The sequence below is a fragment of the Conger conger genome, chromosome 4 (genome assembly GCF_963514075.1).
Source record: "Conger conger chromosome 4, fConCon1.1, whole genome shotgun sequence".
Lineage (NCBI taxonomy): Eukaryota > Metazoa > Chordata > Actinopteri > Anguilliformes > Congridae > Conger > Conger conger.
In genome coordinates this window covers 67,189,629-67,204,698 of record NC_083763.1, presented here as the reverse complement: position 1 = coordinate 67,204,698, position 15,070 = coordinate 67,189,629, and the positions used below count along the sequence as shown (strand labels likewise).

The 15,070-nt window shown below is 48.9% G+C and overlaps 1 protein-coding gene across 5 annotated transcripts in view; it reads right to left on the bottom strand.

Moving 5' to 3' along the window:
* The window catches only part of rbm33a (RNA binding motif protein 33a), a 43,696-nt gene that overhangs the window by 18,821 nt on the left and 9,805 nt on the right, over nt 1–15,070 (bottom strand). For all 5 annotated transcript variants that reach the window (XM_061238299.1, XM_061238301.1, XM_061238302.1 and 2 more), the window contains exons 7-11: nt 11,346–11,514; nt 9,042–9,265; nt 6,843–7,095; nt 4,755–4,813; nt 444–600 (exon numbers count right to left, since the gene is read on the bottom strand). In XM_061238299.1, the coding sequence (XP_061094283.1) occupies nt 444–600; nt 4,755–4,813; nt 6,843–7,095; nt 9,042–9,265; nt 11,346–11,514 (862 nt within the window). The remainder of the gene's footprint in view (nt 1–443; nt 601–4,754; nt 4,814–6,842; nt 7,096–9,041; nt 9,266–11,345; nt 11,515–15,070) is intronic.

Sequence of the window (15,070 nt, the reverse complement as noted above, 5' to 3'; positions counted from 1 at the left end):
ATAGAGAGAGAGAGAGGGGGGGTCACTACACGGAGCTGTAGCGCTACACTTCCGCTCAGTGGCAGTGACATCTATACTGCCTCACCTCAGGCTGAAGCAGCACGCCACGCCACACCTCACTAAACACACGCTAAAGAAAACATTACCTCTAATCCTAATGCTGGGGGTTACTGAAAACATATTATCCTGCTTTTCCAAAAAGGTCATCGCCGTGTTTTGTGTTATTAGGAGAAATTGTTTGTACAAACTAGCACCAACCGCCACCCCCCCTCCCCCCTCCCCCCTCCCCCCGCACGATGCCCCCAACCCACCGTCCTCCAAGCATTTCGATCCAATTATAAACAGGGCGCTAATTGGAAAGCCTTAATGAAAGGCGAGAGGGGGAAAGGCCCCCCCCTCTTTTGTGAATGGAAATGTGGGGTGTGTGTGACGCTCGGTCTCACCCCCGATGAAGAAAGGCTCACGCTCCTGAGGGGGCGGGGGCGGGGGGCCCCTCCAGGGCTCGGGGTGGTGGGGTCTGGGCGACTGGCTGTAGTTTCCGGGGACGTGGTGTTGCTGCTGCTGCTGCTGTTGTTGCTGCTGCTGAAAGTCCGCTGGTCCCTGGGGGAAACAAACGGCAGGCCTCAGTGAAAGGGTCCAGGCTACACCCGCACACAGAAAGCACACTCCACTGACGGGGCTTCTGCTACTGCTAAACCACCCCAAATAAAAATAAATATTGCACAACAACCACACGCCACTGGTGGAGCTTGTCACCGCTAAATCACTCCAAATTTTCAAAACATCACACAAAAACACACCTTACTGCCCGTGCTTCCATTACCACTAAACCCCTCCAAATTTTCAGGACATCACACGAAGCCACACTCCACCAGCTGGACTGTTACATCTAAACCCCTACTAATCTCAATAAATAACTAATTAAGTACATAAAAACTACAGCTGCTGGACTTTGGCTACAGCGAAACCATTCAAAATTTTCATGATGGCCCTGACGTGGCTGAAACAGGCTGGCAAACAGTGCTTTCACTAGTGCTATAGATGCTTACGGCATACATCATTCATATCAACACATTCATCAGGCTCTGACATTCCCACCAGTCTGCTTTGAGATTAGAGCTCACAGATTAAGCCATTCACCATAAAAACCTATTCCTTATGCCAAAAGTTGAGGCACCACTTTGACGTTTAACTCCCGCCTAAACCAACCACCTTAACCAAAACCATTTTAAACCAATAAAAATGGTGGATGTCACACTAAAATTGCATTTGAAAGTAGCTTGGGTGCCACTTGCTAAATGGTCACTGGCATGGAAGATAATGTTGCTGTCAAAAAGGGAGAAATAAATAGCTACTACTGAAAAGGCTATGTCCCAATATTGATCACACTATACTTAGCTCTTGCACACACCCTCCAGCTAAAGAAATTTTCCAGGGGGAGGGTCAGCTTTAAGACAGACTTTGTGGCGCATTGAAATGAGTTTCTGAAATATGTGATTTGGTTAAATACTGCTCACCCCTGCGGGAACCTAATTTTCTCTGGACACACAGGCTAAATACACATGTAACTCATTTCATGGTCAGAATATGACTGTAAAATGGCAGCTATGACACTACCCTCCATTTTGTTTTCCACACACACACACAACACTATTAATAACAGGTCCACAGCACCAATACCCAGGTAGACAAGCCTTCCTACAAAAGTGGCCGTGTGTACGGTTCTGTGCTCAAGGTCCGTGTTAATTTCACAATCTCGCCTTTATTCGCTCCTTATATACTTTGAATAGCTTATTACAAATGGCGATCACATCCACGAAAAGCAATCCCCCATCTACCTTCTCAAAGAAAACAAGATAGCAATCCTCTAATCCTTTCAAGAAATAAGAAGCCACTTTGCTGTCTCCTTTCTTCTCTTAAATATCCCCCTCTGTGGAGAAATTAACCTGGCCGTGGCGTGCCACACTTACACAAATTGGCCGCTTACCTCTTCCCTCCCATTGAAAATGACTCGATGCTATCAGCATTAATCCACGCCTTAAACCACAATTGATGACTTTTGTTCAAAGTGTGAATATGGCTGAGATTCTTGCCAAGTTGGCAAACAGAAAGTTAATCAGCCGCTCTCCAGCGCAGACGGGGGGGGGGGGAGAGGATCGGATCGCCATTGTGTGCTTTTATCTGCCCATTCAAAAGGTCAGCCCCAAACGCACAATAGACTTCAATTAAATACCCCCGCAATACCTTGGAAATTTGTATGAATTTGATAACCGCGCATACCTTCTCATTACTAAGCCTTCATAAATATACAAAGAACTATTCAATATGTAACCGATGCTGCGGCCCTCCAAGGCAGGGGCCACGGCGAACGCCAGCGGCCCTCATTACCCCCGCCAGGGCCCCGGAGCCCCGGCCGGCGCACAGCTCAATAAAACACACATGAAATTTGGATGACAAAAGAGTGACATCCCAGGTCCCCCAGCACCCAGCCACCCCAGTCAGACGGGCACCACGCTCGGTTCGGCCTGCCTGGTTTTAACCACTAAAACTCAGCTCGACAGCATCGACACATTATGTACTATATACAGCCAAGCTCGGAAAAAAAAGAAAATTATTATAAGTTATCTGCGCGTAGCCATACACATCTCAGACCGTTCCATTCCCAGGCATTTCACGATATCTTCAGACGTTACCTGAAGGCCGGTGATCTCTGAACTGGAGATTTGTGCCCGTAACATTGCAGAATGCACAAGCAGAATGTTTGCATCTGAATATTCATAGAACTGCATTCATTTTTTCAGGAGCATTTTTTCGCCCTTTATGTCAGTTGCCTAACATTTTGTGCGATGTTTGCAGTCAGCCGGTTATTAACAGTGTGATGTGAGGACACTACGCGCACGCAATGGGGTGCCTCGCACAAAGGTTCGCAAACCGCAGCGGGGCGCAAAGTGTTCGCATCCAACCCACAACCGAGCGACCTTGACCAACCGCGAAGAAGCGATTACCGTTACCCACGTGAAGCGCGCGCTCACGGGGGACCGAGCGGTCCGTTCGACCGCGCTCAAACCGCCGCACCGCACGTGAGGCACGCGTAAACACCTCACACTAACCAACCGCGAAGAATAGATGGTCCTGGAAAAACACTAATATTTTAGCCGAGCGTTTCGGCCCACCGGGTTTAATGCAAATCCTCAAATTAAGTTTTAAATGATAGTCAGGATTAATATTTAAACACTTCTGGTGGAAGAAAACAGCCAAAATAGGCAGAGTGCAGATGGGAGCCTCCTATGATTAAATTTGATAGTATGATAATGTATGATAATCATGATTAATCAGATGCCCGGTGGCAAATGGAAGTTGCAGGGTATTTTGTCACCTGCATTTTAAATGGCATCTCCCTGCCCCAGCCTGACACCGGCTGACAGCCACTGCCTCAACCGCTGCCTCTGGCCTCCGCAGCCGAGAGGGGGAATACCCAGCATGCCTTGCTACGAGCGTCCACACACGGACCACTGTCCCCTTACCAAACGCCATCAGTAAACAGAAAACGGGAAACACAGGAAGAGGGGGAGAACGGGGGAGGGGGGTACAGAGGAGTGGCGAGGTGTGGAGGGGGTGAGTGGGGGAGGGGGGTACAGAGGAGTGGCGACTCCACAGCGAGGTGTGGAGGGGGTGAGTGGGGGAGGGGGGTACAGAGGAGTGGCGAGGTGTGGAGGGGGTGAGTGGGGGAGGGGGGTACAGAGGAGTGGCGACTCCACAGTGAGGTGTGGAGGGGGGTGGCGGGATGGGGGCTCGTCTCGGCACCGTCTGCGCGGGGAGTCGAATGCGATTGGCTGCAGACTCCCCCCCAGAACCTGATTTGCATAAATGGCGCGCCCCGGATGTGTCAATCAGCGGCACCTGATGCCCAGCAATGCTGGCCGGGAGATGAGGTTGATGGGAGAGGACGAGGAGGACTCTGGGAGAGGAGGAGGAGGACTCTGGGAGAGGAGGAGGAGGACTCTGGGAGAGGAGGAGGAGGAGGAATCTGGGAGAGGAGGAGGAGGAGGACTGGGAGAGGAGGAGGAGGAGGAGGACTCTGGGAGAGGAGGAGGAGGACTGGGAGAGGAGGAGGAGAACTGGGGGAGGAGGAGGAGGAGGAGAAGGAGGACTCTGGGAGAGGGTTGGGCAGCCCGCTTCAGTACAATAATCACTTTAAGGGCTCCTGTCAGCACCCGAGATTGTCATCATTACACACTCACATTAAACCTAGCACTTTAAACACTCCCCATACTCAATTTCATAGAAACTTCAATTCCCTTTTTCAACAGATATAAGACCAAGAGGGAAGGGGGAAAAAAACATTAAGCATCGGCTAACATATTAACCGGGTGAATTTACAATTTAACAGGGTCAATTTACAATTTGCCACCCCGTAAACCAAAAATAAAAATAGGCTATTTTATAGCTCACTTTCACAGGGAACCACCCAATAAAAAGGACAGATATTCTCAGATGGCGGTACGCTCTTTGTCCTCCACGGTTGGAGTACTTTTCAGGTCCGCCATTTGCGCCAACCCCACGACTTCACACCGGCAGCTAACCCCCCCCCGCAGCCCGACTGAGTCTAAAGCTCATATCAAACATTTTCAGTCCTGCGTACCAGCTATCAGTGTTTACAGATTCCCTAACAGTGTTTAGCCAGGGCAGCCGTTTAATTGCTGTAATATCCTCCCCCACAGAGGGGGCGGGGCCGGGGGACAGCTGCTACTCACTGGGAATCTCGGGGGACCTGCTGCTGGTCTGGGCTGGTTCTGCACCGGCATCAAGGGCACTGCAGAGAGAGGGCACAGAGTGTCAGACACACAGACCGCCGGTGAACACAGAGCGCTATATATAGAGCACAGAGAGCGTTATATAGAGAGCACAGAGACCGTTATATAGAGAGAGCACAGAGACCGTTATATAGAGAGAACAGAGACCGTTATATAGAGAGCATTATATACAGAGAGCACAGAGACCATTATATACAGAGAGCACAGAGACCGTCAGGCACAGAGACCGTCAGGCACAGAGACCGTCAGGCACAGAGACACAGAGACAGTCAGGCACAGAGACACAGAGACAGTCAGGCACAGAGACACAGAGACAGTCAGGCACAGAGACGGTCAGGCACAGAGACGGTCAGGCACAGAGACCATCAGGCACAGAGACCGTCAGGCACAGAGACCGTCAGGCACAGAGACCGTCAGGCACAGAGACACAGAGACAGTCAGGCACAGAGACACAGAGACAGTCAGGCACAGAGACACAGAGACAGTCAGGCACAGAGACCGTCAGGCACAGAGACACAGAGACCGTCAGGCACAGAGACCGTCAGGCACAGAGACAGTCAGGCACAGAGACACAGAGACCGTCAGGCACAGAGACCGTCAGGCACAGAGACACAGAGACAGTCAGGCACAGAGACACAGAGACAGTCAGGCACAGAGACACAGAGACAGTCAGGCACAGAGACACAGAGACAGTCAGGCACAGAGACACAGAGACCGTCAGGCACAGAGACCGTCAGGCACAGAGACCGTCAGGCACAGAGACCGTCAGGCACAGAGGGCATCAAGGCAGGGATCTTGTGAATATCAATTCAGTATTAACCACGCTTAAAAACATCACTTTCCAAACAGGAAAGGAAGTAAAATGAGGGTATAAAGGGAGAAAAGGGAAGGGTCCATTTCGGTTTTATTTAATATTTTTTGGTGACAGATATCTGAAAAATGACTTGTTATACACTGAAATGCACACATTTAGCACGTCAGCACAAAAAAATGAAGAGAAAATCACTTTATTTCAATAAACTGAGTGTGACTTTGAGAAATTCCCTGGATGACCATTTCAATAAAGGCTGAAGTCAGGATGAAATTGTGGATTAGCGGGCGACCACTCCAGTGACATCCTTCCTTTCTGTGCATATCGCGCGCGGACACACACACTCTCCTCTGCGGCTTTCGCGGTTAAACCGCGGGAGACCGCTCCCCGCCCAGCCCCGCCCAGCAGAGAAGCACAGCATTAATCATGGCCACAGGCAGAACAGGGACGGCATGCCTGACCTGTCAATCAGCAGGGCCCGCCTCCTCCTCTCACTCACTCTCTCTCTCCCCATTGTGTCCTCTACAGGAGATAACCGTGTCTGGGACAGTGACACACCACCCCAAAACCAAGAGGGGGGGGGAGAGAGCTCCTGCTCTCCGTCCTTCAACCCAATGAAGTGTCCTCATACCTCACACATGCATTCCAATGGGCAGTCCAAATACTGACACCCCCCCCATTCAGAAGGGCACAGACCTGCCCCGACCTTCACAGAGCTGTGATCAATCAACACAGGCTCGCCTGCATGCCTAATACTGACACTACAATGGGCTGAGCTGGGTGTAAACCCACCACCAGGGCCCAAAACTGATGCATGCTAACTGTAAAAATGATTTTGGAGCACCTGGGGAGCACATGTGCTCCACGGGAAATAATGTTAGCGGAGAGCCCTGAGACAGGGCTATGTAACCTTAAAATAACATATGAAAGAGAAAAATAGATAAGGAGAGAAGAGAGGAAGAGATGAGAAAAGAGAGGAACAGGCGGATATGAAAGAGAGAGGGAGGAGAGTCAGCAGAGATAGGACAGGAAAGCGCAGGACAGGAAAGGAGACAAGCAGAGAGAGAGAGAAGAGAGACAGAGAGAGGGAGTGTGAGTGTGTGTGAGAAAGACAGAGAGATAGAGAGACAGAAAGAGATAGAGGGAGAGGGAGAGAGAGAGACAGAGAGAAAGAGAAAGAGAAAGAGAGAGACAGAGAGACAGTAGCTGAGGCTGACCTTGCGCGGCGGGGGAGGCTGCAGGGCCTCTGAAGTGGGGGTTGATGTGGATGTTTTTGGGCTGCTGGGGGGACAGGGCGGTGGGCGGGGGGCTCAGCAGGCGGGGCGGGTCCATCGGGGGCCGCAGCGGGGCCTGGTGCATGGGAGACGAGCGGTGGGACATGTGGGGGGGGATGAGGGGCTGGGGCTCGTGAAACGGCCCCCGGGGCGGAGGCTGGAACTGCTGAGGGTGTCGCTGGGGCTGCATCCGGGACTGGGGGGGACAAAAGAGCCACGTTTCATTTTTATTCATTTAATTCACAGGGACAATGCACATTTCAGTTTCCACATGAAGGTACATGTGCAGGAGCTAATATTAACACCACAAATGTTAACGTTAAAGCTAATATTAACATTATGAGCTAACGCTAACACACGGGTTGCGACATGTTACCATTCGCGCACAATGTTATTGCTAGCACAGTTGTGTGGTGTTAGCATTAGCACATGTTAATGCTAACACCAGCTGTGCTACCATTAACATTACGCGCTGATGCTAACCCCGCGTAACACTCAAATCAATGCCGGCATCCAGGCTGACACGCTTGGCTCGCAAGCACACACTCACTCACTCAGGCAGGCAGGCACCCGCCCGCCCCTCTCAGCCAACACCCATATTCATCACGGGCCCTCATCTGTGGCAGCCGGCTCCATTTCCCCAGCCGGGCTGAGGGCTCCTTCATTTCCAATGCATTTCAATGCGGGAGGGAGAGCACCGTGCCTAATTCCAGAGGCCTCGGCTCTGCCTTAACCTGTAAATGACTTTCCTCTCAGCTGTCTGTGTGTATTAATGCCGGGCTGCAGACGGGGCCGCCAGGGGCCCGCGGCTAATCACGTCCATGACTCATCAGTATCCCGTGTCAGCCCGCCGCCACCACGGCAACCACCGGGACCCAAACTCCATCTGCATATCAATCTATCGGCCATTACACACCCGCCTAATTCTGTTACTCCCCAACGCTCAGGCGCACTCCATTCTGCCACCGTCCAGAATGACCACGGTGATAGAGACATCCGCCCGGCCTGGAGCTAACTACGGCGTATGCAGGGGAATGTAAAAGAGTAATTACGCTCAAACTACCCTCTCCTGACCAACCACAGGCATAATCACAATCTGACTCAGCATCACTGCCAACACCTTCCCTTCACACACACACACACACACACACACACACACACACACACACACACACACACACAACACAACTGCTGCCACTCAAACACACCGCAATTGAAATACACACACGACACGCGATTACCATTACTGAAATGCACACATAATGGCTTCCCCACCACTTTCAAAGGTACCCTTCAAAAGCACAGCTCCAGCGCCTGAACAACCTAAACGACCGGATTATATGCTTCAATAGATATTTAATAATCAAAAAATGGCAGGAAAAAGAAACCCCCACAAGAAACTAAATCCTGGGCAAAGTACAAATTTAATTTCATGTAATGCTTTTCTGAATGGACTACTGCCAAGTTATTTAGTATAATCCACATATCAACACGGATAAGAGGGGGCCGGGAGGCTGGTTAATTGACTTTTTCAAAAGTAAACTAGCGCTGTTCCAACAGGGCATGACGGAAGGACGGGGAAAGCCAACAAACACACGGAGCTTCGGCGGGAGGCAAACAGTGCGGTTCTGCAGCGGCGTAGCGCTAATATTAAAGGTAAATACCACCAGAGCGGGGCTGAGCGCTTCCGCTCTCCGCCGTTATTAAATGGGGGGGACCATTAAAAAATTGTTTTACAAAGACTTTACAAAGGCAGGAGGTTGAGGATAGAGCACGCCGAACCGAAAGGAAACTTTTAAGATTAACCCAAATACATCGCCATAATGGCGTGAAAGAAAACATACCTGGCTAAATAAATTGATCAATCAAATTAATATAGAATTCTTGCCATTAGCGCAAAAAATACGCCGTTTTGCTCTTTTTATTATTCAGGAGACGTGACAAAATAGCGTAAGAGTGAATTTCCATGCAATTAGATTTGGCCATATTGAAATGGTGCTTGTGATAGACACTGTTGACATGGCGTACGCTAAATGGATTCTAACAAACCAGTACTCAACCCAGAAGTGGATTAATGGACCTAAATAATGTATGATATCGGGTAATAATGTTAGCAGAGAGCGGCTCTCTGGTGCTGCTCACCTGCATGCCCATTTGCAGTGGCATGAGTGGAGGTCTCTGCATGTTCATCCTCCCTCCTCTCCCGCCTCCGTCGCACCTGAAGTCGGTCATACCGAAGCCAGGGAAGCCCCCTCTTCCTCCTCTCCCTCCTCTTCCTCTGCCTCGCCCTCCGAAGCGGCCCTGCCTCCGCTGGCGCTCCTTCTCCTCGAACTCCAGCAGATGGGCTTTGGCCTCCTCCGACAGTTCTGCGGAGGAGAAACAGAGGTCCCGGAGTCACACACAGCCCTTTCTTTAACGCACGCCACACCGTGAGCGTGAGGTTCAAACCGCTCAAACAGGGTACGCCGCCAACGAGTTACACACAAACTAACGGAGATCTGGATCTGACCTCATATATAAAAAAGTGCAGCTGTGTGATAGAGAGACTAAAAACAGGTGAACGGAAAAGGAAGAACAGCTTCCTGTGCCGAGTTGCAGGATGTTGTAGGATGTGATCATCACATATTGACAGGACAGGTACGACCCAGAAGAAGCTGGGAAACAGGATATGGTCATTCAGAGGTTAGCAGACAATGGAGAAGAAAAAGAAAGAAACAACTCTAACTATTATAAGCAGTCTCTAAGTGGCCCCCTAGCACATATGGTAGCAACTGAGTATGTCACAAGCTTAAAAGGAGAAAGTGAAGACTTTACCTCCGTAAAACTGGCGAGCCAGCCAATGTTGCATTACAACGTTGCATTACAACGTTGCATTACAACGTTGCATTACAACGTTGCATTACAACGTTGCATTACAACGTTGCATTACAATGTTGCATTACAATGTTGCATTACATTGCTGGAATTTAGTGCATACTCTGGCCCAGAGAAATTTGCATTACTATTTTTACTAATTTTGCAGGTCTGAAAATCTCTTGATCAAGTGTGCTTACTAAAACATGCCCAGCCTTTCCTCCAGAATTCTGTGCTCAAACTGGTTTTAACAGAATGCACTTTAGGCTTGTCATCATTTTCTTCACCGAACTCTTCATGTACAAGCAAGCGTGCGTCAGTGACCGGGTCTTCACCTGAGCTCCGTTAATGAACCCACTGTGAATTCCTGCTGCCCTTTCAATTCATCTAAAAACACATAGGCCTACCTCCACGGGACAGATCAAAAGGAAATTGCACCAAATGATAGCACTAGCTGTCCAAAAACTGTCCAGACCGATTAGAAGTCATCACGTGGGTATGGGGCATTCATTCCTTGTCAAATTCAAATGCATTTCTGGGGGAAATAGAGGGTAAATCCCGCTACAAGTCACACCCATAATGATTATCAGCTGGCCACACTGGGGGAATTGTAATTATTGTTGGAACAAAAACCTGCACACACAGGGATGGCCCCGAGTTGAAACACAAAGACAATGAGCAAGATTAGACACAACAGCCTGGCCCTTCCATTGTAGCGTATGCTAAACCCGACTCAAAATAAGGTAATCCAAGCGGGGCTGTATTCAAAAACTGATCATTCACCTTCAATTCATTCTAATCTACGGACAGATTAAGATGAAGAAGAGCGCAGGGGCCATCTCGCACATTGCCAATCAATATCTAAATTGAAAGCTTATTTTTCCCCCCCCTCCCTCAGTGACAATGGAGGCGCGGGTCGATAATGTGTTTGAGGAAGGAGAATATGTTTGAGAAAGCGGGCCGCTTTTTTACATTCTAACCGCGTCCGTCAGCACACTTCTCCTGCGCTTAACACTGCGAATCACCAATTACCTCCCCGGCACTAAATGTCGAGATTAATTTGACCATCCTCCTTAACAGAATGGTTTCAGACGACATCTTTAATCAGTAAATAAGAGCTGCTTTCTTCCAATAGAAATAAGCTGTCACATAGGGTCACCAAAATGTGACAAAATGGAAATTGCATTTGTAACTTTAGCTGAAATGTCAATTGGCTTGTTAAATGTTTCTTCTCAGCCAGTTAGAGATTTCACAGCTGGGAGGAGTGCGTTAGACCCCGTGGTGTTCATGCTTTTTCATACAGGCCAGTGTAATTCCCCTCCATTTTCCATGGAGAGGGGCTTTCTGGGAGAAATAAGCCTCGCTGTTCTGCATTAAAACAGGAAGCAGACGCGTTTTAAAACCTTTAGGTTCACCGAAACTAAAAAAATGACCATGCTGTTGGAGAATTAAAAAAATAAAATAAAAAATGTATGGAGTTGATTTTCTGGTCGACTCCATAAGGAATATGCAGCGGTAGGCAGGGGTAAGATGTAAGCTGATGCTCCACTTATCACATTTAGGCGGGGGGGAAACGCTCATAAGCGCGCGCACCTAACGTTTCCGGAATGTTCCTCCTCTTGCTGGCCGCATCGGACAGCCGGACGACGGTGACGTCTTTCCGCTCGGTTTTAAAGCGCAGCCGACCCGATTCTTCATCCTCGTCGTCCTCTTCGTCAGACTCCTCCTTCAGGTCTTCCTCCTGCTCCGTTTCGTTCTCCATCTGAATAGAGGGAATAGAGCGGAACTACATTTTCACTCACATTTTAACACTTTCTGTAACAAACTACTGGAGGTCAAAACAAAGACGATGCCTTTGTAGAAACCCCAGCAATCCCGACAACCCCACTATGAATTCATGCATTTTTAAAAAACCACACAATTTCAATTAAAGAAACATCGAAATTATGAGATGCATATCACTGATGGGTTGCAGAAAAACATCTACTCGTCACGTAATAAACAGGCAATCCACTCAGGAAAACCCGTTATACAACTGTAATGGTGTTTACTTCTCCAGAGAGAGGCCGCCTACTGAAAAGTCGCGGCTGTACTAAGAAAACATTTAGAGGGATCCTTTATACCATCCCAGAGAGGATGTGCAAGCGTGTCTGTGTGCACGCACCAAGTACAACCCCTTCATTAGGGAAAACTGATTTTCCCATAGCCCAACTGTGTCTGCTATCAGTCGCACTGCCCTGCTTTTCGCTCAAGGCTTTCAGGATGGGCCCTGGACTGTGAGAGACAGTTACTCATTCCATATATGATTATAGTGAGAAGCATGATAACTCTTCATCACTATGATACGTCTTTGCACGAATACATCTAAAAAACACACATCCAACTACACTATACTACGTAAAATGTTCTATAAAAGGAAACTCCATAACACATATATACTTTAAGGTAGCGGGAAAAAGCAAACAAGATTTTCCCCCACTGCCACAGAGTCAAGTTTCCAGATTGGGGGGGGGGGGGGGGGACAAAACAAAAAAACTCAAGTGATAGCCCTTCCTATTTCAAGAGAGCGCCTTATCATCCTCATCAGCCCCCCCCCCCCCTCCTCCGACTCTGGTCCCAGGACACTGTGCGATCCATACAGCCGTCTGCACAGGGCCAACACGAGCAGCAGCATAACAGCACCGGCGCTGCGCTCAAAGACGCATCGAATGCCATCCCCCTGGTGTTGACTGCAGAGCGGCTGCTGAAAATCCATTACGGACTGTAAACACTAATCTAACGGACAGGTCCATTAAGAGAAACAGAGACGTCTGAAAACAGGGCTCACGCAGGGATTAGGGCTGACTGACGCGTGAAAGCTCACCCGTATCTCTGCGCGACCGACGGCTGACGACTTAAGTGACTGCAGCCCTTGTTTTTCTTATCGATACATAAACACTTTGTCAAAACCCCGCTGTCCTTCAATGCAATGAGGATGGAGGGATGATGCTTCTTAAACATGAACACCTGGATACTTCCCCCATCTTTCTGTCCCAAGAGCCCCCCCTACCCCCTCCCCCCGGATACCTTGTCCACAGGTGTAATGTGGTTAACTCCACAGACTCCTCAGGCCAGCGATAAGGACAACACATCTCTCATGAGCCAACGACACCGTTGTGTACAAATGCACCTATGGCAACAGTACATAGCACCTCCCGCCAAGTTTAGCAGCAATCACAGCAACAATGCAATGTGCACCGGCCATCTCCTTTCTTTGCCAAGACCCTTCCCACACAAGGTTTGATGTCTGCTGCAATAATCTATTTCCAGTTCATCCACTGGAACTGGGAATAAAGCTCCTAATAGATAAAGGTTAGTGCTTTCAGCCATTCCAGGTCTACCACATCCCCAACAGATCAGCAAAACCTCAACATTGTGCCAACATGCCTCAAGTAAGACCTGGACTGACTCAAACCGCTGTGTAGTACAAAGTGTTGTTCGTGTGCTAGCAACATGTGCGAAACCCAAACTGAAAACACGCCAAGTCAGACAGGGATAGCATGCACAGGCAGAGGGGGGTGGGATGCTAGTCCCCGGACTTGATGGCTATGGGTTAAGGTCCCAGCTATGGCGTAGCGATAAGCAAGAAGAACAACAGAAATAACAACCTGTTCACAGCCTCAGCTGAGTTACATTACATCCAGAGAGACCACTGCTCTTTTCTTTGTGACAGGACACCACACATTTGCATGTTCAGCTCCAGCTACAGCGGTTGCAGAAATATTTATAGAAGTGTCTGCAAAAGCGGAGCCGAGAGCCAAGATGGCTGACAGAAGCCGCAGCAAAAAAAACAAGAGGGGCAGCCGCTCCGGCCTTAACTGATGTGGAGTATTGTAATGAAACAGACAGCTTGATCACGCACACATCTTACAGGGCGCACGCAGCTTCTGCTGAAACGCTCATCGAGTTCACTGACATCACTGAATCGGGAATTCATTATCGCGGAGAAAAACCCATTAAGCAAGGATTTGAGAGGGGCCGATCACTGTCAGGCTCAATATTGTCAATTTATTTGGCTACATTAATGACTCTCCTTACAATGCCATCTTACATGGAATACGTTGTCTAACTTGGGTGAAAAGTTACACGAGATTTAGTTCAGATTTCATCAGTTCCTCGTCCACAGAGCTGCCCGCATGACAGACACAGTGTCCAGACCTCATCTCCTCAGGACCCCAACATCCTCTTATCCCGGCTGATGCCTTTCATACAGCTTCTCTCGGGCAACAGCGAGCACCGTCTCCGGAACAGCAGAGAAGAATTCTTCGCCAAACCAAGAATTTGGTCAGCCGAACTGAATAGCTGGTTTCGCATGGGGAACATCAGTCCCATTTGCCTCCCGAATAAAAAAAATAAGGCAACAGACACGCAGTACGCCTCATACAAAGGAGTCTGGCCGCTGGGGTACGAGAGCGATGGCGGCTCTGTGACCCCACCTCCCGCCGCGCCGCGACCTCTCGGGTCAGGCTCCGCCCAGCTCCACAGCGGGAGAGCGGCTGTACGCGTAACCGCCGGCAACGGCGCATCCGCCATTACGCATGGGCGCAGCGTGGGGCTTATTGAGGCCGCACACTTCCCCCCTGCACCCCCAGCTTTATGCTAATGATGTCAGCACATGTGCAGCTGGCCACACTTCCACAAATAAAAACAAATACATATAAAACACTGCCCAATATTTAACATTAACCTCAACACAGATTGCCTTCTAGTCTTAGTAGGTATACACCATTAGCTGGCAGGATACAGTGACGAGCACTGTAATATAATTACTGTCCTGTATGCCGAACCGAAGCCAGCTACAGCATGAACTGATACTCTCTGAATATTACGCTTCTGCTGATGTGGAGAATCTAACTCTACCTGCTCCCATGCACTCACTGCATTAGCAGAGCATGGTGGCTGTGGTGAGTTTTACTTAAAAATGCTGCATTGATCTCACCTCAACCCAAAATATATGTACAGATTCTATAGGTGAGAACAAGTGGCTCTTTACTCCTCGGAAAGAAGGTGAGAAATCATTTTTCCCATCATTAACACATTGTACTTTATCTGAAAATGACTATTAATTATGAATTAATCACTGACCAGTGCTAAGAATGAGACCAATCAACTGTACAAACTCAGGACGCTAGTCCCAAGATACCTTCAGAAAACAAACTGCACATAAAGGATAAAAAGACAGAGAATGGATCTGCTATAGCTAAAATATAATTTCTTAACATTCTTGTTTATAAAACAAAACAGTTCGCACGTTTCCGAAGCCAACCCAACTGGCGCGC